The following is a 25,979-nucleotide window of genomic DNA, read 5'->3' on the forward strand; positions in this document are numbered from 1 at the left end:
ATAAATTCAAACATCATCGACTGTAGGATCGAGATAACGACTAGCGGAAATATTCCGCCAAACACCTATGCTTTTTGTCTGATACTTCACGATCGGCTTGCATCGTACAATTGTCGAGACAAACTTGTGTGAAAATTCTGACATAAATACCGTTTCGTTTTCTATGATAATTTAGTTACGACCGAGCATTGCTAGCGACAGGATGTACTGCAACCTGCAAGGTTTCCAGAGCCAAAACGGATTCGTGCTCAAGGAAATTGACGTCACTCACGACGGCCGGACTCGAACACGCACTTTCCGACCTCCGTATCCGTGGAAACTACTAGACGAAAAAAGTAAACGGTCGAATGAATGGCTATGTAAATATTATCATGGACTAGAGTGGGACGAAGGAAAAATTCCGTACCACCAAGTGAAAAACACTATTGAAGATTTACTACTGCAAAACGAAATAATCTACGTCGCCGGACCTGAACAGAAGAAATGGCTACGAGAATTGTGTGACGTCGGAGCAGCTGAAATTGTAGACTTACAGACCGACTACGGCTGTCCTTCCCTGCGCAAGCTTAGTACAATATACGACGTGCAGCCACGTGACAAGTTTGAACGTGTCTGTGCCTGTACAAACTCGCAGTTAATGCAGAAATGGCACACTCAATGTTAGTAGGAGCCTGCATATATATAAATGGCGTACATACGTACGTGCCTTCAGTTGTCGTTCGACCTGCAAATAGATGTTTACGTTTCATCCTGCTAACGTGTACGTGAGCGCAAGACCTAGCTTCAGCAGTGTCGAGTACAGCTACTGGGATTCCGGGTATCTACGTACATATACAGAAACCTGTGATGGAGGCGCTCAGCATTGGCGGTTTGCGCACTTTCCTGTGTCCTACGAACCGACCCAGCAGCTGGTAGATTGTTGCGAACCTGGAAACTGTGCCGTCTATCACATGAGACCACACACAATCCTTCCTGCCAGCATCGCTGAGGTAGTCGCCTCGTCTGCACGTGCAACACCAAACATGGACGTGTTGCAAACTGTTGCGGCCTGTGATGCTTCTACGCAGACGTCCAAACGGTGTGCGTCTCGTCGTCGCAGTTCAGGCAGTGAATCTGTCCCAACTAGCACTGAGCCAAAGCCCATGTGTAGACGTGGTCACAGACGTCATCGACCATGTCTTGTCGGAGTTGTCGACATCGCAGAAGATGACCAGCTGGAAACCTGTGTTCCTGATCCCGTGGCCTGCGAACCAGTTGGAACCGGAGTCGACGAGTCAGTTCGTGCGGCATTAAAGACTTTGCTTGTGAAAATGCTTGATTCCTTAACCTAATGTGTATTTGTGTATGTTTTATAAATAAATGTATAAAACTTGAACTCGTGTGTTTTTTATTTCTATAATTTTTAGGTACCTAGTAAAAAAATAATTTTAAATACAGACATTATTTTGACTCATGTAGCATACCAGTAGACCGTGGGTATATAAGCGAGGTTCGGACGACTGGACCCGCAGTTCACCTCTGGCCGCGGTGCTGTACGGACGTGCTCTCTCCATTAAGTTTCGTGAGATTTAGTTATGTCGACCGGAATAGAAAGTTTACCGTCAGCAGCGGGGACCTCGATGGCAGCAACGATGATGGATACGGAGATCCCGATACCATTAGCAGAGGAGACCATGGCAGCGGAGGGCTCAATGGCTGAGGTGACGACAGCTGTGAAGATCCCGATACCTGCTGCAGAGGAGACAACGATACGTGCTGTTCCACCATCAGCTGAAGTTTCACCATCTGCATTCCAGACATCAATTAATGAAGAGCATGCATCGCATCAATGCAAATATTGTGGTGCATCATTTACTAGAACTTCAAATGCGCGCAGACATGAAAGAAGCAGCTGTCAGAATAATGCTCAAAGAATACTGTTTCAGTGCAATAAGTGCAATAAACTAATTTCACGTCTCGACAGCTTACATCATCATTATAAAAAATGCTCCGAGAAGTATAATGAACATGGTTATTGATTTGACTCATGTGTTGAACAAGCAAATGAGACTATATAAGTGAGACCCCAGGTGATATGTACTTCAGTCTGTCTCTGACTGCGGTGATGAACGGCTCGGATAGTTAGACTTGTATAACATAATAGACCAGTATCTAGCTATTCTTGAGAACTCGATGGCATCATTACCAGTATCAACACCAACCTGGATCGAAGGTCGACCATCATCAGTGCAGAGCACGATGACAACGACGTCTACAGCTACACCTGCTCTCTCAACACAGCAGGAGATTTCGACGCGTGCAACATCTTCCGCAGAGCAGACCTCAACGGCTTCAGAAGTTAACATGTCAGCAGTGTTACAATGGTTGTCAACAGTTCCAGTGGCATTGATGAAGGAAGGAGCATCCAACGGTGTTCCATCACCCGACTGCACATACTGCGAGAAGATCAAAAACTTGAAATTACGTGATTATGTAATACACAATTGTAGTGGTAACTCTGAACGCATTAAATATCAGTGCAACAAGTGTTTAAGCAAGTTTATACACTATGGAAGATTAAAACGACACCTCAGGAATTGTAATAGACTAGGTGTACATTCATCAGAATCAAGCTGTATATTTTGTAACAAAACATTAGCAACTATTCGAAGTGCAAAACAACATGAAATATATCACTGTCCTTTTAATGAAGTCGATAATTCGTCTTTGTGTGAAAATTGTGGTGTACCAATATGTCGACCTGATAGACTGAATAGACATTTCAAGTCATGTAAAGGACTTAGTCCATACAATAAGAAGACTGTTTGAATCAAGGGATCCACAAAACTTTAGTAATTTGTCTGTGTATTTTTTTGTACTTGTAGTAGTGTATTGAATTTATGTAATAAATTTTTTTAAAAAGAACTTGTGGTGTTTTTATTTTCTCAAACCTAACACTTTTTTAGTATTTTTTAAATTAATGTTGTTTTGTATCGGCCAGGGATCGAACCAAGGACCTTAGTCGATCGAATCAATCATTATATGGATTACAAATTTATTTAATGATTTCTGAACTATTTCCCGGATCTCTAGCATTAAAATTACACATTTCCAATATGGTGGTCTTGATGTATGATAGGATGGTGGTCGTAGAGGATTTAGAGTCTCTTTACGAATGTTGAACATGGTTTATTTAAATTATTTTTTTTTACATAAGATTAAACATTATTGCAACGATCGGGTATCGAACCGAGGACGGGAATCGATCGAATCAATATGTAAATTAATGAGTGATTTATTTGATGAATTTTGGAACTTTTCCCGAATTTCTAGCTAAATAATTACGGATTTTCAAGATGGCGGCCAAATGACAAGATGGCGGGTGTCACAGTAATAAATTATTACTGCACTCTAGCGGATACGAATTAAACTAACATGTCATCGGCGCACTCTAGCCGACGATACAATGATGATGGCTTCCAGCATCGAAGACAAGATGGCGGCCATGACGTCATACTAGATGATGATAAAAAGTGGTGGGAGTCAGTCTGCCAGCACCCACCACGAGGGAAGGATCGGTCGTCATTTTTATTTTTTTGCATTCGTCGGGTTCGAACCGAGGACTCCGAGCTCCGTGTCGAAAAAGTATGCTTTTTAAATATTTTTATTAAATTTTTATTATTTGAATTTTTTTAATAAATTTTAATTTTTTTTATTAAAATCGGATAATAAAAAAGTTAAAGATGGCGACCGTAACGAAAATTGCAACGGTGACGACATAATCCAAGATGGCGGTCATGGTATCCTTATTCCTAGAAATGGCTAACTGAGGCTTGAGTTAAGGATGCTTAAGCCAGTTTTAGGAATTTTCAGCTGCTGGGATTTTTAAGGACTAAAAACGGGAATTTTTCCCTCGAAACGGGAAATTTTTCCCTCGAAATGAGAAATTTTTAATTTGTGGGATTTTTTGAGATTTTTTGGCGGAACTTTTTTCCACAGAAATGAAATTTTGGCGATTTTTGAGGAATTTTGGGCAAATTTTGCCCAATTTTGCCTGATTTTGGCGATTTTTGAGGATCAAATTCAAGGTCAAGGTCAAAGGTCAAGGTCACAACCATCCAAGATGGCCGCCGTGACGTCAGAATCCAAGATGGCGGTCGACAATCTTCAATCCACCGCCTGAGACCTGATCTCGGACATACATTCGTATACTACTACTAGGCGATTTTTATTTTTTCCTTAAAGGTAACTTAAAAGTGCGTGTGTTTGGGGGCGCAGGTGGGAGGACGGCTACTCACTTGGGTCTGTCGGCGAGCGTGGGCAGTCTGTCGCGGCCCACCACGGAGTCCACCTCGGCCTGGACCTTCCTCTGCACCTCCGGGTACAGCAGCATGTACAGCAGGCCGAAGCCCAGCGACTTGGCCGTCGTCTCCGAGCCGGCGATGAACATGTCCAGGCAGATGGCCAGCAGCTGCAGCTCTGCAACAGGACGTGAGGTATGCTGACTCGTGGCGGGGCCCTAATGACACGGTGATGAACATGTCCAGGCAGATGGCCAGCAGCTGCAGCTCTGCAACAGGACGTGAGGTATGCTGACTTGTGGCGGGGCCCTAATGACACGATGATGAACATGTCCAGGCAGATGGCCAGCAGCTGCAGCTCTGCAACAGGACGTGAGGTATGCTGACTCGTGGCGGGGCCCTAATGACACGGTAATGAACATGTCCAGGCAGATGGCCAGCAGCTGCAGCTCTGCAACAGGACGTGAGGTATGCTGACTCGTTGCGGGGCCCTAATGACACGATGATGAACATGTCCAGGCAGATGGCCAGCAGCTGCAGCTCTGCAACAGGACGTAGGTACGCTGACTCGTGGCGGGGCCCTAATGACACGGTGATGAACATGTCCAGGCAGATGGCCAGCAGCTGCAGCTCTGCAACACGACGTGAGGTATGCTGACTCGTGGCGGGGCCCTAATGACACGATTATGAACATGTCCAGGCAGATGGCCAGCAGCTGCAGCTCTGCAACAGGACGTAGGTATGCTGACTCGTGGCGGGGCCCTAATGACACGGTGATGAACATGTCCAGGCAGATGGCCAGCAGCTGCAGCTCTGCAACAGGACGTGAGGTATGCTGACTCGTGGCGGGGCCCTAATGACACGATTATGAACATGTCCAGGCAGATGGCCAGCAGCTGCAGCTCTGCAACAGGACGTAGGTATGCTGACTCGTGGCGGGGCCCTAATGACACGGTGATGAACATGTCCAGGCAAATGGCCAGCAGCTGCAGCTCTGCAACAGGACGTGAGGTATGCTGACTCGTGGCGGGGCCCTAATGACACGATTATGAACATGTCCAGGCAGATGGCCAGCAGCTGCAGCTCTGCAACAGGACGTAGGTATGCTGACTCGTGGCGGGGCCCTAATGACACGGTGATGAACATGTCCAGGCAGATGGCCAGCAACTGCAGCTCTGCTACAGGACGTGAGGTATGCTGACTCGTGGCGGGGCCCTAATGACACGATTATGAACATGTCCAGGCAGATGGCCAGCAGCTGCAGCTCTGCAACAGGACGTGAGGTATGCTGACTCGTGGCGGGGCCCTAATGACACGATGATGAACATGTCCAGGCAGATGGCCAGCAGCTGCAGCTCTGCAACAGGACGTAGGTACGCTGACTCGTGGCGGGGCCCTAATGACACGGTGATGAATATGTCCAGGCAGATGGCCAGCAGCTTCAGCTCTGCAACAGGACGTGAGGTATGCTGACTCGTGGCGGGGCCCTAATGACACGATTATGAACATGTCCAGGCAGATGGCCAGCAGCTGCAGCTCTGCAACAGGACGTAGGTATGCTGACTCGTGGCGGGGCCCTAATGACACGGTGATGAACATGTCCAGGCAGATGGCCAGCAACTGCAGCTCTGCAACAGGACGTGAGGTATGCTGACTCGTGGCGGGGCCCTAATGACACGATTATGAACATGTCCAGGCAGATGGCCAGCAGCTGCAGCTCTGCAATAGGACGTAGGTATGATGACTCGTGGCGGGGCCCTAATGAAACGGTGATGAACATGTCCAGGCAGATGGCCAGCAGCTGCAGCTCTGCAACAGGACGTGAGGTATGCTGACTCGTGGCGGGGCCCTAATGACACGATTATGAACATGTCCAGGCAGATGGCCAGCAGCTGCAGCTCTGCAACAGGACGTAGGTATGCTGACTCGTGGCGGGGCCATAATGACACGGTGATGGACATGTCAAGGCAGATGGCCAGCAGCTGCAGCTCTGCAACAGGACGTGAGGTATGCTGACTCGTGGCGGGGCCCTAATGACACGATGATGAACATGTCAAGGCAGATGGCCAGCAGCTGCAGCTCTGCAACAGGACGTGAGGTATGCTGACTCGTGGCGGGGCCCTAATGACACGGTGATGAACATGTCCAGGCAGATGGCCAGCAGCTGCAGCTCTGCAACAGGACGTGAGGTATGCTGACTCGTGGCGGGGCCCTAATGACACGATTATGAACATGTCCAGGCAGATGGCCAGCAGCTGCAGCTCTGCAACAGGACGTAGGTATGCTGACTCGTGGCGGGGCCCTAATGACACGGTGATGGACATGTCAAGGCAGATGGCCAGCAGCTGCAGCTCTGCAACAGGACGTGAGGTATGCTGACTCGTGGCGGGGCCCTAATGACACGGTGATGGACATGTCCAGGCAGATGGCCAGCAGCTGCAGCTCTGCAACAGGACGTAGGTATGCTGACTCGTGGCGGGGCCCTAATGACACGATTATGAACATGTCCAGGCAGATGGCCAGCAGCTGCAGCTCTGCAACAGGACGTAGGTATGCTGACTCGTGGCGGGGCCCTAATGACACGGTGATGAACATGTCCAGGCAGATGGCCAGCAACTGCAGCTCTGCTACAGGACGTGAGGTATGCTGACTCGTGGCGGGGCCCTAATGACACGATTATGAACATGTCCAGGCAGATGGCCAGCAGCTGCAGCTCTGCAACAGGACGTGAGGTATGCTGACTCGTGGCGGGGCCCTAATGACACGATGATGAACATGTCCAGGCAGATGGCCAGCAGCTGCAGCTCTGCAACAGGACGTAGGTACGCTGACTCGTGGCGGGGCCCTAATGACACGGTGATGAATATGTCCAGGCAGATGGCCAGCAGCTTCAGCTCTGCAACAGGACGTGAGGTATGCTGACTCGTGGCGGGGCCCTAATGACACGATTATGAACATGTCCAGGCAGATGGCCAGCAGCTGCAGCTCTGCAACAGGACGTAGGTATGCTGACTCGTGGCGGGGCCCTAATGACACGGTGATGAACATGTCCAGGCAGATGGCCAGCAACTGCAGCTCTGCAACAGGACGTGAGGTATGCTGACTCGTGGCGGGGCCCTAATGACACGATTATGAACATGTCCAGGCAGATGGCCAGCAGCTGCAGCTCTGCAATAGGACGTAGGTATGATGACTCGTGGCGGGGCCCTAATGAAACGGTGATGAACATGTCCAGGCAGATGGCCAGCAGCTGCAGCTCTGCAACAGGACGTGAGGTATGCTGACTCGTGGCGGGGCCCTAATGACACGATTATGAACATGTCCAGGCAGATGGCCAGCAGCTGCAGCTCTGCAACAGGACGTAGGTATGCTGACTCGTGGCGGGGCCCTAATGACACGGTGATGGACATGTCAAGGCAGATGGCCAGCAGCTGCAGCTCTGCAACAGGACGTGAGGTATGCTGACTCGTGGCGGGGCCCTAATGACACGATGATGAACATGTCAAGGCAGATGGCCAGCAGCTGCAGCTCTGCAACAGGACGTGAGGTATGCTGACTCGTGGCGGGGCCCTAATGACACGGTGATGAACATGTCCAGGCAGATGGCCAGCAGCTGCAGCTCTGCAACAGGACGTGAGGTATGCTGACTCGTGGCGGGGCCCTAATGACACGATTATGAACATGTCCAGGCAGATGGCCAGCAGCTGCAGCTCTGCAACAGGACGTAGGTATGCTGACTCGTGGCGGGGCCCTAATGACACGGTGATGGACATGTCAAGGCAGATGGCCAGCAGCTGCAGCTCTGCAACAGGACGTGAGGTATGCTGACTCGTGGCGGGGCCCTAATGACACGATGATGAACATGTCAAGGCAGATGGCCAGCAGCTGCAGCTCTGCAACAGGACGTGAGGTCTGCTGACTCGTGGCGGGGCCCTAATTACACGGTGATGAACATGTCCAGGCAGATGGCCAGCAGCTGCAGCTCTGCAACAGGACGTAGGTATGCTGACCTGTGATGGGGCCCTAATGACACGGTGATGAACATGTCCAGGCAGATGGCCAGCAGCTGCAGCTCTGCAACAGGACGTGAGGTATGCTGACTCGTGGCGGGGCCCTAATGACACGGTGATGGACATGTCCAGGCAGATGGCCAGCAGCTGCAGCTCTGCAACAGGACGTAGGTATGCTGACTCGTGGCGGGGCCCTAATGACACGGTGATGAACATGTCCAGGCAGATGGCCAGCAGCTGCAGATCTTCAACAGGACGTAGGTATGCTGACTCGTGGCGGGGCCCTAATGACACGGTGATGAACATGTCCAGGCAGATGGCCAGCAGCTGCAGCTCTGCAACAGGACGTATGCTGACTCGTTCTTGCCGAGGGTTCTGGACGCCGCAGGAAAGGATGGCTGCTATTTTTCGGAAAACTTAAAAAAAAAAAAAAAAAAAAAAAACTAACTTTTGAAAACAATTGTTTTAAAGCCAACAAGGTACTTAAATTTTGTTTGGCTAATTGAAAGGCCTGCATCAAATGTTATCTAGCACCAAAAATACAGGTATAATTCATTTTCAGTTTTTTATTGATTACTGTGTAAGAAATAGTAGCTCTATCGTTAGGAGTGTGTCAGATCTATGTCACTGTACCCTATAACTTTGAAACCTTAATTTAACTATCTCAAACTAATAAAATGCTTTTTAAAAATAGTGTTTTCTTGTTTCCCATAACAATCGAAATTGTATATGGATCCATTTTGGTGCAAACCCTTTAATTTCTTTAAAGGTAAAATTATAACAAATGATGAATAATAATAAAGGCGATAATAGCGTTACTGAAATTAAAATAAACTGTGTTTGCGTCGTATATGGAATAGGATTCTACCTTTGAATGACGAACATTTAGCATGAGAGGTACATCGGGCCAGCCATGGAGTCACCAAAGTAGACTCCAGAGACGGCCGGTACGTGAGAGGCAAGCCTCACTATTACGTTATTTATAAATTCTTGAACACCAAAATTAAAAAAAAGAACTTAAGTTACCATGGTCATAACTTTAAACTTTATCTGGAAAATTTGCAAAACTTGTAATGTTATCAATAGAACTGTAATTTTTGTCCTATCCGTGTCTGACCCTGGACTTTTGGCTCCCTCCCTCCCTTCCCACCAATGGCCCAAAGCTCTCCATGGTCCCGCTTAGCTGTGACTCCTGTTCTGTCTCCCAGCTCCCACCTGTCATCGCTCAGCCACCGGTCCTGACATCTGCAGGCGTCAGAAACCACGAGATCCTTACTTGGCCACTCTCGCGGACCAGTTGAATCAGTGTTTTGGTTCTAGAATGACTCTGGGGGAGGGTGGGGAGGGAGGGGAGAGGTTGCCCCTTGGCGCCAGGCTACTGGTGGACCAGGGATTGGCCGACATTTTATTATATTTTTACGAACGCGAGAGGCAAGAACGCGATGCGCGCCAAGTTCGGAGTGAGCTGGCGGCCCCACACGGCCACTTACGTCACGCACCATCCATTGACATAAGGCATGCCGTGCGTGCCTGGCCGGATTACAAGGGTCGTCGCTACCCCCTCCCCCTCCGCACCCCACGCATCGTCCCACTACGGGCTATCATCACCTTTAGCGGCTTGGGAATTCCGGACTTACAGAGGCCGCCGCGTGGAGTGGCGTGAATAAGCGTCGCAACTCTTGATGTTTCGGGCGCCGGGTCTGCCCGGGATGATGCGACACGTCACAGGCCGCTCTCATCGGTTCGATCTGGGTGCCATAGGTACTGAAGCAGTGACACCGGCTTCCGCGGGAATTCCGCGACAGTTCTGAGCGAGTTACGAGAGTTCGGAGAGTTCCGCGAGTGAAGGAAAGTGCATCGGCGAAGAGGGTGAGAGACCCCCTCGAGAGTGGCGCGACGTGGAGCGACGGGACCGAGAGAGTGCGACTGAGTGGCGCGAGACTGTGTGTGGACAGGAGCGAGGTAAGGGGTTAACCACTGTTGAGCCTAGCTCCAATGAGGAGTGCGAACTGTGGAATTTGACGGACATTGAGTGACTTTACGTGCCAGTGATTGGTGACCAGGAATTTTAAAGTACAATTATTTATTAGTACTTTAAATATTAGAAATTAATAAAACTGTAATAAAACTTAATTGGGCTATCCCAACGAGTCCAGTTCTCCCCACATAGTACACACGTAACAATATAATATAGGCAAGTATAAAATAAATTATACAATATCTATTAAGAGACCTTAAAAGGATATAGTTAAATATATATTATGTTCCAATTACCTATATTCATAAATTAATATCACAATTTTTTTTTAAATTTGAATATGTGTATAGAGAATTTAGGTGATAAAACGGTAAAAGTAAATTTAGTGTATGTACTTTGTCAAACAATTTTTCCATATTTTAATTTAAAAATGTGACAATAAAAAATGTGTTTATTCATATTTTGTCTTGCAATTGAACCTTGAACACTATATTATTCATTTTTAAATGCAGTACGTGAAACAAAACGCACACTTAAACACTGGTAAGTACATGGGTATGAAAATATTATAATTTAAAAATTTGTATATAACGTACATGAATATAAAATCAATTATACCTGGTAAGTTCATTGCCGGTTAGAAAATGTACGCGCGCGTGTGTGTTTAGCGAAGAGAAGGGGGGGGGGGGAAGATGGTTGTTAGGGGGCGCTGTTCCCGGGTTAAGCGATACAGGGATTAAGTGTGGGCGGCATTTTTAGACTTGGACTTCGATGCAATAAGTGAGTGTTTGGTTGGCAAGGGAGGCTTCGAGGCCGGATACAGGAAGAACCGAGGTGGTGTTTGCAACGCGTCACGCAAGTGGTTAGTGGGGAAAGAGAGTTTGGGAACAGTGGTTCAGCGATAAGGATCAAACCGTCTAGTAAGGCTCCAGTAATTATGTTAGCATCACTGTTCGGACAGACACTGGACTCAAATTTAGTGTGAAGTACGTATCAGGCTAGGAAACAAGAGGCTTGTTTAAATAATTTTGATCTAAAAGACATTAAATAAAACAATTGGGATATCCTTCGAGCCCTATATTCCCCACTAGTAACAACACGGTATCTTCTGCTCGATGATCGAACACTCACGACATTAAGAAATGAAATGGAGTGGCGTCTCGTTTCATGTAGGGATCAGTCGTCCGTTGGCCGAGTTGGGCCGCAGAACCACCTTGCTACTGATGGGTACACGGTGAGCGGCGACACAGCTCCGGCACCAGCCTGGACAGCTGGTAGAGGTTATAGGCACTTCGGCCGGATCACAGGCTCACTTGGGGAAGGGGGGGGGGGTGTCAAAGAGCGCCTGTGATACTCTTAGGATGAGAACTCAACCACAGGTTAGCCCAGCGGTTAAGGGGGAGTGGGCGGCAGTGATGCTGGGATGGGTTGCCTCAGTCCTTCGTTGTAGCCCTTCTCCTAACACCTCTAAGTCGAGATGAAATGGTGTGTCCATTTCCCAATGCCATAGCCAGTTCTGCACCATATGGGGAGTATAGTATATAATGGTCCTGCAAGGGATTAAAACTGGCGTGTGATGAATATGCTCCTGGATGGGAGAGACATCTGTGGAAGATATCACATTGGCAGTCCAGTTCTACCCCGCGAAATGAGTGGCGGATTGTAGTCCGCCTAATTGCTGGTCAGTTGCGCAATTGATGAACAGGGCGGTCTCACAGTAATGATTAATTAAGGCTTGGTTTTACACGCCATTTTGCTTTTTTTAATTATTCCGTTATTACTTTTATTTAAGGGTTAATTATAAAAATTTTAACTCGATACCTTTTTTTCATTTATTGTTCGGCCACAAATATTATCAACTGATATCATGGGCATAAAAAGTCGCGTTATTCTTCGCAATTGTCATCACTTGCGGATATTTGACACTAATAACATTATACTAAGAGAATATCTATTGCAAATATTCGTGGCAGAAAAACAATCCAAGGGAGGTATGAGATTAACTTTTAGAATTAGCCTTTAAAAAAAATTATTATGAAAAAATAAAATAATAAACATGGTGTATGAGGCCAAGCCTTAAGTCTTCTGTTTTACTATAATTAATTAGTTTGCAAGGTTATTTTTTGGGAGGGAAGTTGCAGGAGGAATAATGGCTACCACACGCTCGAGGAACAGACTCCCGAGTTACCTGAGAAGCTGGGTTTCCTGTGTTCGGAAGCCAGCATGTGCAGGTACACGTCCATGAAGTCCCTGCTGTAATCCGGAGTGAACGTCTTCTTGTGTCTGTCCAGCTCAGCCTGTGGGCAGACGGCGTGAGGTCACACGACACTCAGAACACGTGGCATTCATGACACTGCGTGTTTACTAGCTCGGACTGAAGTGTCACTTGTGGCATCACTTCATGTTCTCTTCGATTACAATGTAAGAAGCAACCTTGGTGGGAATTGATTCTGAACAAGATCGGCATTCCAAGACACAAAAAAAAAGGGCTTAGGTGTTGAATATGCTACATGTACCATAACCGCATTCCTAATGCACAATAGGACAAGGCAAGTTTTATTTTTATTTTTAGGGAACGGATTTAAATGTCATATCCGTTGTCAATCTGTTAGCCAAACTTCCGCGCATACGCAGAGCTCACTTTTTCGTTGATTTTATCCAGATGGCGGACCCGCGTCTGGCGCCATTAACTAGTATATAGTCACTTTTGTGATCATTGGGGACCTACCAAGCATTTAGGAGTCCCGAATGTAACTTTATGATAGCGAAACTATCCTGGAATACAGTCTGTACACTTTAATGGTCATAGCAAGAAATAACCGCAACTTAAAAAGTACTTGAGAAAATTAGACAGGCGGTTCTACTGTATGAAATGGTGTTGCTATCTCTAGTATTTTTACCGTAACAGTTGTATCGATGGTTGCAAAACGTCTGCTAAAATACGTTAAAACCAGTTTCTAGTATCTTGCAGGGCACCGTTTATTAAAACGGTTTCCAATTCGATCCATTACTGAGATTCGGTTTGGATACGTTCAGGAATACTTCCCACGAGTTAGGTTACGGTTGTATCCCAACAAGGCAGTGCTTATTCGCTACCTTGCCCGAGCATCTTGGAATATCAACTTAAGTATCTTATCTAACTGTAGCTAACGCCTGTGACGTAGGCAGTATGTGAAGTGTGTAGTTGTCGTAGGTCGTCCAACTGAACGCCAATATATATATATATATATATATATATATATATATATATATATATATATATATATATATCCTGTAGGGATCACATCAAGATAGCAATAATAATACAGTAAGAATATGTATCTTCTCTGTGGTGCTACAAGAGCTGTGCCACTAGACTAGAATTAGGTACGCCTTGTATTTTTTAAAGTGCCTGCTATAGTTAGTGCATCCATTTTGCAACGTACGCATTCAGGCTAAAGGACCTCTGCGTTTTAACACCAACTGTAATATTACATACATAAATACGTCAGACAAATACCTAAGAGTAAAAAAGAAAATAAATGCAATTAATACAATCCATATTTTTTTTTTCGTGTCATACATTGTATATTAGCCTACCTTATTCAGAGACGAATGTTGTCACAAATCATAATATTAAGTGAATTAAATTTTGTATTCACTTAAGCATTCTTGCAATACGGAATATAGGCCTACTCTGTATTTGGAACTTGTCAATGTATCTTAAGACTTTTTTATTTTATTTGCAAACATCTTAGATACCGGTATACGGCATTTGGTAGGAATAATTTCGTGAATTGAACGTAAATCGATTAGAACTGGAATGTGCCCCTAAACACTTTGCTGCCATATGTGGAAGTCTCAGAAATCTCGTAAAGGGATCGTCCATTAATCACGTGAGGCTTGAAAAGGGGGGGGGGGGGGGTCGGGAAAAATCACGAAATATCACAAAAGGGGGGGGGGGGGGTGTAGAGAGATATCACGTGTATTTATTTTTTCGCGCGATTTCTACTAAACCGAAAAGCGACGCGTGACCTTGACTCGCCGTAGCCAGGCAACAATATCCCCGCCCGGCTCGGCTTGCCAGTCGCCAGTAAGACTGTGATTTTGGCGCCGAATACATGCTGTCCTTAATTTTCCAGAATTAAATTAGATTATACATATATTTAAAGATAATATTCTGAAATTTTTAAAAATATTTTGTACCAAAAAAATACACGTTATTTCCTGGGGGGGGGGGGGTGTAGTCTAAAACCTCACCACAAATCACTAGGGGGGGAGGGGGGGTTAAAAATTTGCTAAAAACACATCACGTGATTAATGGACGACCCCAAAGATGGCGGACCCACGTGGGTCATCCGTATATATTAACTTTTCCGTACATCGGGGGAAATACTAAGCGTATTGGTGTGCCAAATTAAACTTTATAATATCCTTCATAATATCCTTTAATACTTTATGTTATAATTTATAGTCAATCGCATTACAAATTCGAGAATCCTTAGATAACATTGAAATGTAGAGAGAGCACAGCGTTTGTCATATTGTAGAGACAGAATACATTGTTACCCTACATATATTCGACGCAATGTTGAATAAAATAATTTCATGATGAAACCTTTGCTGTTAAATCTTATTGAATCATCTAAAAAGGGTTCAATTTTGTTTTAAGAAGTATTAACAAACTGATTTCTATCGTTTAAGCAAAAACAAATATACATGCATGTACTTAGTTTTATAATATGTGTTTTAAAATGTTCAGGTTAATTATGTTTTAATGTATCTAATGGAGTGAAACTTTAAGTTTAAAAAAAAAAAACTCAAATGATAGCGCCGCGTTCGTAATGCTTTAGAGAACCAACATAATGTTAAATATATTTGACGCCATGTTTGTTCCAAAACATTTCCGTGGCTATTAAATTATAGGTATTTTTTAAGTTGCGATTATATCTTGTTATGACTATTCAAGTTTACAAAATGTATTCCAGGATAGTTTTACTACCATCAAGTTTTACCACATGAATAAGCTAGTACAACCCTCGATGTTCGCGAAATTTAATATATATAGGTGAATGTTGCCACACGTGGGCCCGCCATCTTGAAGACTTCGACTTGCGCCTGTAGCAGTTTATGCATGCATGCGCATTGAACTTTCAACATGTTAAATTTTTGTTGTGTAATACGCACTTATTTCATTGCATTTATGATGCATACTCAAATTACTCCTTCAACGCGCCTAAAAAAGTATGACCTGAAAAAAAAAACGCAGGTGATGATAATTACAGTTTAGGGGGAAGTGTCACAGGTTCAGCGTTGAGGTATTTACATGCGACACGTTCGTTACTCCTAATGTTCGGCTAGCCCTATAAATCAATAGTGAAGTTTTAAAAAAGGGATAAAAAAAATTTACTGTTTTTCCAAAAAATGAATACTTTACGTATATTTATCAAGTTCGGCATTATTTTGAAGCATTCTACTTTAATTTTCATGTCCGAGTTTCGTATTATGTTTTTTTACAACATGATAACACACGAATAGATAGATACACATTAGGTATTTACACATCACTGGCGAATACTGAAAGTCTCGCTCATATATATATTTTTTAAACTATGAGTTATAATAGATTATGACGGCAAGTTTCACCTATGTCAGTGTTTGGGTGTACAAATACTGATATAGATGGGTATTCGTGCGATCGGACGGATGCAAGCTAGGCTGACCTTGAGGAACTTCCAGAGCTTGTGGTGAATGAAGAGGAACTGCTTGTAGCCAGACAGCTCGGGCGCCAGGAAGCGCAGCAGCGGGAACTGGCTGAACAGGCTGCCCACCATGTCGATGTTGGCGAACAGCTCGGACAGCAGTCCCTGCAGCTTCTTGAGCTCGGTGTCGTCGGCGCTGTAGCGCACGCCCGCCATCATGGACCACAGCGTGTTGAGCACGTAGACGCCGAACGCGTCGTGCATGGGCAGCACGGAGCCGGCGCGCGCGCGCAGGGCCGCCACCATGTGCGCCGCCTCCTCCTCCACCATCTGCGCCATGGTGCGCCGGCCGAAGCCGAACTCGCGCAGGTGGCGCAGCACGAAGCGCCGCTGCTCCTGCCAGAACTCCTCGTCTGTCAGCAGCACGCCTGCGCACGAGGGACACGACACCCAGTGTATTCCCCTGTATTCCCCTGCAGTGGACTGTCCGCCAGGTGTTCGCCGGACTTGTGTCTAGCCGCTGACAACTGTGCCGCATCTTCGGGAATTCACGCCGCTGCTCGTGAGTATGACAGTGCATGAACGACACAACAACCACAACAATTTTTTGTGCGCTCACACTTTCAGTTACCGTGTTCAAATAAACTGCATTTAACTTATAAGATGTCATTCTTAAAATTAGCAAGAAGTAATTTAAAGAATTAATCAGTAGGTTAGCTACATTATAAATACTTTAAAACATTGTGGATGGTTGGTTATATAAGGTAAGTATAGCTACATTAAAAATACTGTAAAATCATTTTATAGTTGCATAGCAAATAACTTTTTAATATGTAGCTATCCAGCACTACGAAACCGTTTACATGATTTCACAGTATCTTTAATGTAGCTATCCTAACCAAATCAACCGTCCACGATATTTTAAAGTATTTATAATGTAGCTAACCTAACCTAATTGACCATTGGTTATCATGAGTTGTCCATCCTTCCGCGCCGTCTTTTTTCGTCAGGAGTGTCGGGTGTGCCGAGCATACCCGAGGCTAGCCGAAGATGCGGCACAGTTGTCAGCGGCTAGACACAAGTGTTCGCCAGTCGCGAGTGACGGTCGAGCCACACCTGGGGGGATTGCCCTGCGGCATGGCAGTTCAGCTTCATTCGCATCAACTGCCAATGGTTCTCTACCAAATAAAAACACACTGGCTAGGCAACAACGTTGTATCTGTTCCTCAGGGACTGGAACTCGTAGCTCGAATCACACTTATGTTATTTTACACCAGATAATTAAAACAATACTTAAAAGATATTTTAATACACATTTTATCAAATTACTAAACATCAACAAGACATATATATCTTTTTTTTATATGGTGTAAACATTATTTCAGCTACTCAGAAACAGGCAAAACTTAATTCATATTAATAAAATGGCGACAGTACTTCACCTGGTACTGGCTCTGACAAGCATCATGACGATGCTTGCTATAACAAATATTACAATTTTGTTTTGCAGCACATACCGTGCAACCGGTATGAGTTGCCTCTGGGATTCTGGTGGCAGGACTCATAGCTCATAAGGCTTACTGAGCGTTGAGACGAGTCAGTGACTCGAGTCATCGGGCGAATGAAGCCCACCACGTCGTGTGGGGCTTCCGTCCAGGGACAGAGTAGGCCCGACCACGGCGGTCAGGCTGGTAAACATCTTGCCACATCCGCAGTCACGTCTGTCTGACCTGTCTGACCGTGTTGCCCGACCATTATGTCTGGTGGCTTTTGTGGCAGCCACATTCACTTGTTTGTTGCACACGCAGAGGACAGCACGGAGGATTGCTATAGATATTCACCTTGGCTTTTCTCAAGAGCTTGATACAAAATATTAATTAATGTAAATATTTATCAATGGAATTTCGATTATTTTGATTCAAATTTAACTAAGATTTATATATATATTTTGACCAAACATGGTATTTTCATGCGTAAACACATTTGTAATTTTATTTCCTTTTTTGGGTGCTTCATTTTCCGTTAAAAAGCCATTTAATAGAATACAAATTAAACAAAATGGTGCCCAAGACATTATATAAACATATAATTAAAACACTTTTTTGAAAATAATTATTTTCGCGTGATTTTACAATTTTTTATACTCATCGTGGTTCTCATTGGCGAATATTGTTCATGACGTCAGATGCAGATGGTGCTGTCTGACCTCGAAAGTTCAAGTTCACCAGCTCCGGTAAGACAGACCTGCTCCACGCGACTGTAATATCAGGTCATGACGTCATTTTTCACGTGAACCAATCAAATGCCATATCCGCATCTGCACCATCAGCTCCGACGCATCAGACAGACGTGACTGCGCGAATGTGGCAGGCCAATCCACGGGCCATCGCGGAAGCAGTTTTAACTGCAGTGTGACAATAACACAGTTAAACTAGAGAAAATATTAACTTACCTGTATATGAACTTAAAAATATTTCTGATCTTGAGCTTGATATTTATGCTTTCGAGAAAAGAAAATACATTTTGAATTTTATGGATTTGGAAAATTGTTACGTTTCAAGGCCATAAAACTCGTGAAAAAGAAAAAAAATATTATTTCTATTTAAAACTTCCAAGGATTGAGTATGCATTTTAAAAACAATTTTGAAGATGTAAGGGCAGTGGAACTCAATGATCAGGGACGTAACTAGACTGGTTTCCACTCGGGGTGAACGAACCAAAACGACCACACATCACATATTGCCACCACGTATTAATTTCACTATCCAGAATATTTATGAATTCAACTTATAGATGGTAAATAAAAATAATTATTTAGAGTCATTTCATCTTGAATACATGACAAACTGGATGGCACGCGTATATGACGGTATGCAAGTTGCAGTTTGGCGCCAGCGACAGTGACGCGCAGACAAGGCAGGCACAGGCGGAGCGGGACCCACCTCGCCGCACGCCCCAGGTGCGGGTCTCGTAGAAGAGCCCCGTGGGGCGGCCGTCGAACTCCTCGCGCGACATCATGTCGCGGATGGCCTGGTGCGAGTGCAGCACGACGATGCGGTCCTTGCCGACCTTGAGGCCGACCACGGGGCCGTACTGGCGCGCCAGCTCGGCCGTCGCCTTGTAGAGGTAGCCCGTGCTGCGGCGCAGCAGGTGCAGGGTGAGCGCGCTGCCCACTATCGGCAGCCAGGCGGGCCCTGCGGCAACCACCACAGTCACCAACTGCGCGCTTCTTATCGCCAACCCAACATCCTTCAAGTCATTACATTAACTTTTCCAATCAAAACGTTGGGTGTTTTTTTTTCTTTCGTGCATTGAATACGGAACAACCAAAACACTACGTTAAAGTGCTTTATATTTTGTTTCAAAAATTAAAAAAAAAAAAAAACTGCATAGCCGAAAAATTGTGCGTGTTGAAAATCATAATTTCAGTTTCAATTGCGAAAAAAATACGCATGCGCACACGTTTGCACATGTGCACATGACATCCGTGCTTATTTCATTGCTACCAAAATAACGCAACATTTGTAAAAAAAATAATTCAAAAGTATAATAGCTTCCAATTATACTCAATACGCTACCACGTTAATAAACCATTCCAATAAATTCTGATCTAATAATATCTGTAAAATTACTTTTTTATTATTTAACTCATTATGTTTAAGAACTTTCTACATTTTCTTTATGTTTAAAACTTAATTTTTGATGTTGGCATTTCTCAGCAGCACAGTTTTTTAGTGGTCATTTTCCGCCCGTTCAGTTTCGCCCCCCTGGGCCCAACCACACACGTCTCAGAGGCGGTTCCAGTGGCACCCGTCTCCCACAGCAACACATCGTGTTTGTTTACAACTAGGGATTGGCCAACCAAATTAATCCTAAAATAGCTTAAATACTTAGTATTCGAAGGATTCGATAGTAGAGGAAAAATAAGTTATTAGAAGAAATAAAGTAAATTTAGAAATTCAACACAGCCTCTTAAGTATACGAGGTATTTTTTTTCCTTCATACCTATTTTGTTACCATTCCCCAAGATCTTGTAATTTAACATGTAATTATATAAATAATATTGATTATATAAATAATTATTGATTCTAGAATTTCGTTTTGTGAAACAAACATTTAAAGTGTTGAAGTTTTCAACACCATAGTTAATATTTTTATTTCTTCTGCTTTATTTCATTTGTGAGACTTGAGACATAGTTTCGGATTCGAGGGGTGTATTCGGGGTACCCTCTGGGATTCGAATTCGAGATTCGAAAACAATAAAATTGTGATTTGGCCAATCACTATTTACAACCACACGAACACTGTTGACACAACGACGGTGGCGGAAGAATAAACAGAACATTGGTACTCCGTTTTAGAACTGCCAAATTTGATACAATTTACACGATACAAAATTTTAAACTAAAGTCGGAATTACAATATCTCTTCTCCTCTGTCAGATATCGTCCGTCCGTCAAAATATTTTCCCAAACAAATGATGCCAACAATCCATGTTTCCCAAGACCTTTATATGAATGTTAGTTGTTATTTATCTCCGTGTTACTGTAAGTATTTTAATAGCAAATCTTCGGAAAAATGCAGAGTCATGATTGAAATGTTTGGACGTGAGTTTGAAAAACCGCCATTTTATGACGCAAAACACCCGAACGAACAAATATAAACTCCACTGGCCTGTATTTTTGTGAAAATTGACTGACGCAACCAAAAAGTAGATAATTATAATATATCCTAAAATTTGCCGAACTTTTGATGGGCCGACGGATAAAACTTTTTCGGGCCCTCTAACTGGCTGCAGGCCACGAATGAAGAACGGACGGATTGAGGCGACAGGCTGATGTAATTCCGGCCTAACCACTACAAAACACCACTTCCAGTACTCTTGGAATGATTGAACGTGAACCCACTCTGACAAGCGGGTTCGAGTATGTGGCCTTCTGATCTTAACTTTCACTGGTAAAAATGAAGTTTCATGGGGAAAGCATTAATTTCTGAACAGGAGCCTCTCCCTAAACTTTGAGGAGCTTCTGAAACAGCAAGCGGACCCTGGTATACACACAGTAACGTCGGTTGCGCATCAAGAAGAAAAGTAGTTTGTCGACTTAATGTCATATGAAGGGTTATTTATTAAATTTTTGGCTGCTAAAATTTACATTTATTTTGTTTTTGTACACTGAAATAATACTTACCGTGATGTTATTTTTCTTATTTTTCCATTTTTAACAACAAACAGTTTCGCCTTCTTTGATATATGTCTACAGGTCACTAGGATCGTGACAATGATATTTAGGTGTAAGACGGAATGTTGATGAAAGTAAGTCTTGAACAGGGCTCGCGAATGTATTAAATTAAGCGTGAACTGCTATATTGGTGTCAAAACAAGACAAAATACTACAAGGACAAGACCAGACAAATACATATGATAAACACACAGTAATACACATAAATGCAACTATGCTAGGGCTACATTTATAACATTTAAAAAATAAAAACTATATCTTATAAAATATATAAAACATAATAAGTACTATTTATCAAAGGGAGGATAAATTTTGTTTATATAATTGTTAATAATTGTACAAAGGTGTTTAGTACTAATATAACTACGAAAGAAACACAATTTTTTTCAAGATTGTTAAAATTAGAGCTTAATCTGTAAATATGAGGGCTGTATTTTTAACCTCTGTTGTGCTATAAAAAAAGACGAATTTACATAAAATTTATAATTTTACTATCAAACGTTCAACAGGGTCTTACTTATTTGCCTACATAATCGCCAAAACGATCGAGGCATTTGCGATATCGTGACACAAGCTTCTCGATGCCGCAGTGAATAGAGACACAGGGCCAGCGCCTGGATCTCCCTCTCCCTCACAACGCCGCTGTGAGGCGGGTGGACTAATAGTGCGGCGCACTGGCTCCCGCGTCAAGAATCATCACACGAGATGCGAATAGTTGGGCATCATTAAAATTAAAGATAGTTGTTGATGGTAACCAGCCATCTTTCATAATCTTGACACAGTTCTAGAATTTCCTTAGGATTTTTTTATATTATTGCTAAACCTTTGTGACCAATACATTATGTCACGTTTAATGAGATTTTAGGCTATTTTACTATAGTAAGAAACATTTTAATAATAAAGCATGCCGGAATTTCTTTTACGTAGTTTATGAAAATGCTCATTTTTTATATATTCTAATACTCGTATTTATTCCAAGGAAAACCAAAGAGTGTATTTTCAAGCCTTTCTTAAAGGCTAGGTATGCAAGAATGAATATTATCACTTAAACAAGAAGTTAAAAGATCAGTCATTATGTTAACATCAGTTGTCTTAAAGAAATAAGATAAGTCATAATTCTTTATAACTTTAGGTCTATATAAATAGTCAACCTTTTTGTAATTTCTATTGGAAGAGGAGGCCAGACAACACCAGCCACATGAAAGTCTCCTAGTATTAACAGAGCATCTGGAATATTTCTGTATTTATGAGCAGTGCAAAAGTGTTATGCCTGTAGAGTTCCGTAGCGAAGTAAGGGTAGGTACATGAGTTAATTCACTATATAACATTTTTTATTCGAATTTTAATAGGCATATCAATATTTATTAAGATAAATAAGCAAAACAATCGTCGTAATTTAAAGTTTCAGCTTGGCTTTAAAACGTTTTAAAGACCTTTTCTTTCTTTCGATTATTCAGGGTGAGGGCCCCCGATCCCCTCTTTCAACTAAAGGGCTATTGCATACACCTCATACTCCCAGTAATATGGCCTCTTTCCAGAATATCAGGGTTCCGCAAAAGTAAATGGCCCCGGCCCCCCATAATGTCTGGGATCACCATTGTATTGGTTTCCTCATTGATGGATAATTTTCAGTTTGCGCTTGCTTTGAACCACGATAAATTCTTGTTCTTCGACAAACTGTTTATTTGGACTGTTGCTGACGTCTCGATATTCCCACTGCGTCTAAGTGGGTCATCAGTCGAGCCACTGTTACATGATGTGGTCGCATGTTCAGAGCTCTTGTTACCAGGCGTTTGATTGGCTATTTAACTCCAGGTTTTCGTATCATAGTTTTTCCTGCATAATTCTTGTTTGAGCAGATTTAGTTCATTCTTAATACCAGATGTTTGTGTACTAGACTCAAACAGCAAGGTATTGTAAAATCCGTTTTAATTTCTTTAAGCCATCAACTTTCAAGCGTTACGATTTCACAAGATTTAAAAGATATCTCAATTTACTAGACACCATTGCTGATACCGTTGCTTTAGCAAAACCATCAGTTTCCTTAGGTCCCATTTTATTTATTTGATGATTGACCAAACATGGTTCCTATTGGTACCTGTTTCAAGTATTGGGTCTAACTGCCTGCGGGTCTTTCCCTGCATGTGATGCCTAACTGTTGTAGCGCCTACCTGCCTGTGGGACTTTTCTTGCGGGTGGTGCCTACCTGTTGAAGCGCCTACCTGCCTGCGGATCGTTCCCTGCTGGTGATGCCTTCCCACCGGTAGTGCCTGCCTGCTTGCAGTACCTGCTTTGTCATTTGTGTATTTGTTTGTATAGTTCTGTAGTATTTTGAATGTTTTGTGTCGTTTGATTACAGTCAATATATTACGTCTTCATATTTTTCCACATAATAAAGTGCACAAAAATTCTGCTTTACTAAAGCCTGTAAAATTTAACATCTTGTGAACTAATAAATCGATTTAAATAAATTAAATGAAGAAAATTATCTTTGACAAGAGAAAAAACGGCGGATAATGGTTTACAAAAGATTGCACCAAAATTTTAAGGACAGGAACTTTTTGTACGAATTTCGTAATGATCTTAACTTTAGACGGGCACTGTACTCTGCAGCTTACCTGGCGGGAAGTTTTTTGGCTTCCTGGTGTCCAGGTATATGAGCAGCGCCAGGATGCACAGGAACAAGATGGCGGCCAGCCACATGCTGAAACACGTGAACAGGCCTAGGGTGAGTATTCGTCATGCACGCAATCAGCCGCCGGCAGAAGGCAAACGGCACAGCGCCGACATGGCTTTCACTTCGATTTAGAGCAGTCCGTTGTAACTGGCGTCGGAGAAGGAAAACATTTCTGATTCTACGAAACTTACTTTCTCTTTCTTAACCGCATATCTCTCTGTCTTAACATTGTGTTTTATCTACAAACTAATACAGGCAACTTACTGAAAACATGAGCATTTCATACCGAAAATTATTTCAATTAGTTAATTTCTAATTTCGCTAGACTTGTATCCAAGTATCAGATCGTTTTTGCAGCGTAATTTATTTTCGTGTTGATATTCATTAGGTGATAGCCAAAACGTTTTGCGCCAAAAAATGTGTTCATGTTTGATACTTATTGTTAGACATATTCAATATAAACGAAGTTAGAAATATATTATATATGAAATATTGTCATATTATAAAGGTACTTCAAGCATTTAATTTTTTACAAAGAGTGGAGCACTTGAAAATAATCACTGAAGTATTTTACTGAAAGTACAGAGACGTTATCCAAATACACCACAAAATTCCAAAATGTAAAATACGTTTCCTCTTATATAGGAAGAGCCAGGGGCGCAAATCTGTAGGATTCGCAAGCAGGTGGAGGTGGGGGGTAGGGAGACCCGAGAGTTTTGTGCGAAGGTTTTAACCAACACAAGTCATGTTTGGATGGGTTGCTTGTATGTTGTATACTGACATATTTTGGCCTATATGCATGCACTAAGCAGAAAACTTAAAAATATACAAAAAGTTTTTCCATCAAAAATAGTTTTTATGTTTACGTTTATCAACCCCGTTTCAAGGTCACGACTTTACAATCACAAGTGGACCCCCTCAGCGAGGGGCTTCTTAATTCTTGTCTCCTCCACCCCCCCCCCCCCCTCCTTTTCCACGGGATCTACGCCCATGGGCAGAACAACTGCACATTTACCACCCCTTTCCGTTTCGATGCACCTGACCCGTGCCCAGAATCGCACAGAAATCGTTAACGGGGTCATGTACGTCTTGCTGGGCTGGGTGTTACTCCAAAGGTTTATTTATTCACCTCTGAAGTCGTGTCCCGCCAACGACGTCACTCCCAGCCGCACAACTTCGCGAACACAATGAGCAGATGCGCCTGAAGTCCGGGGCGCGGGGCGCGCGCCGCTGCTCTCGTCTAGCATCGAGCAGCGCCTATAGAAATCGGCGCCGCAACATGTTTATTACGTAATTTAACTCCCGGTTCCCGACCTTTCCCGAAGCTTTGTTCGAAGGTGGAGCGGTCGTCTCGGTAGAAAGCACCCTGGAAGCGACTTGCCGCCTCACCGCGCGGACCCAGTCCATCACGGGCACCACCGCGCTTGGGTGCTGTTCGCGCTGTTACGTCATTGTGTCACCAAATCAATATACTTATATAAAAGTAAAGCGTGTGTTCGTAAACACTCAATTTTATTCGCAATATCCTCTTCCCCCCTTCCCACTAGCGGTTAGATAGCCCTTGGTCTCCCATTGACAAGAGAGTTTGGTAGCAGTTCTGTGCGTGGGTGGGAGTGGGTGTTGCTGATCTCTTCTTAACACATTGCTTTCTCGTGAGAAGCCCGAAAATGTTTTAGGATGATTTAGAACAGATTCACTGAGTAGCGAGTTTACCGGCAGATGGCAAAGATGTACGAACATGACAGAATGTTCTAGAAAGTTTTAGAACTTTCGAGAAACTTCTCGAACCTTCCAAAATTTCTTATAACTGAGTAGCGAAGTATATTGGTGGCAAGTCCTGAATGAATGTATCCGAACAGCTACCACCGACCACCCGTCATTGAATGTACTAGAATGTTATCCCATGTACTACAATGAACTGGACCGGCATGAACTGTACAGATATACCAAAACGTAACCCATAAAGCGGGGTGTCCTCAGCTAGTAATTCGAACAAACTTTGTGGAAGTAATGGAACAAATAATTTTGTCGGGAACCCCCCCCCCCCATTACTAAATGTACAATTATTCAAATCTCATAATAAATAACACTTTAAAGACTGTAAACGTTACAG

At 43.7% G+C, this 25,979-nt stretch overlaps 1 protein-coding gene across 1 annotated transcript in view; it reads right to left on the bottom strand.

Annotated features, from left to right (window-relative positions):
* The window catches only part of LOC134540881 (methyl farnesoate epoxidase), a 49,053-nt gene that overhangs the window by 14,553 nt on the left and 8,521 nt on the right, over window positions 1-25,979 (bottom strand). Inside the window, exons 2-6 of the mRNA XM_063383909.1 lie at window positions 23,808-23,893; window positions 18,892-19,143; window positions 15,971-16,377; window positions 12,457-12,565; window positions 4,278-4,458 (exon numbers count right to left, since the gene is read on the bottom strand). Of these exons, the coding sequence (XP_063239979.1) occupies window positions 4,278-4,458; window positions 12,457-12,565; window positions 15,971-16,377; window positions 18,892-19,143; window positions 23,808-23,892 (1,034 nt within the window). The 5' untranslated portion in view covers window position 23,893. The remainder of the gene's footprint in view (window positions 1-4,277; window positions 4,459-12,456; window positions 12,566-15,970; window positions 16,378-18,891; window positions 19,144-23,807; window positions 23,894-25,979) is intronic.

Source organism: Bacillus rossius, chromosome 1 (assembly GCF_032445375.1).
Source record: "Bacillus rossius redtenbacheri isolate Brsri chromosome 1, Brsri_v3, whole genome shotgun sequence".
Lineage (NCBI taxonomy): Eukaryota > Metazoa > Arthropoda > Insecta > Phasmatodea > Bacillidae > Bacillus > Bacillus rossius.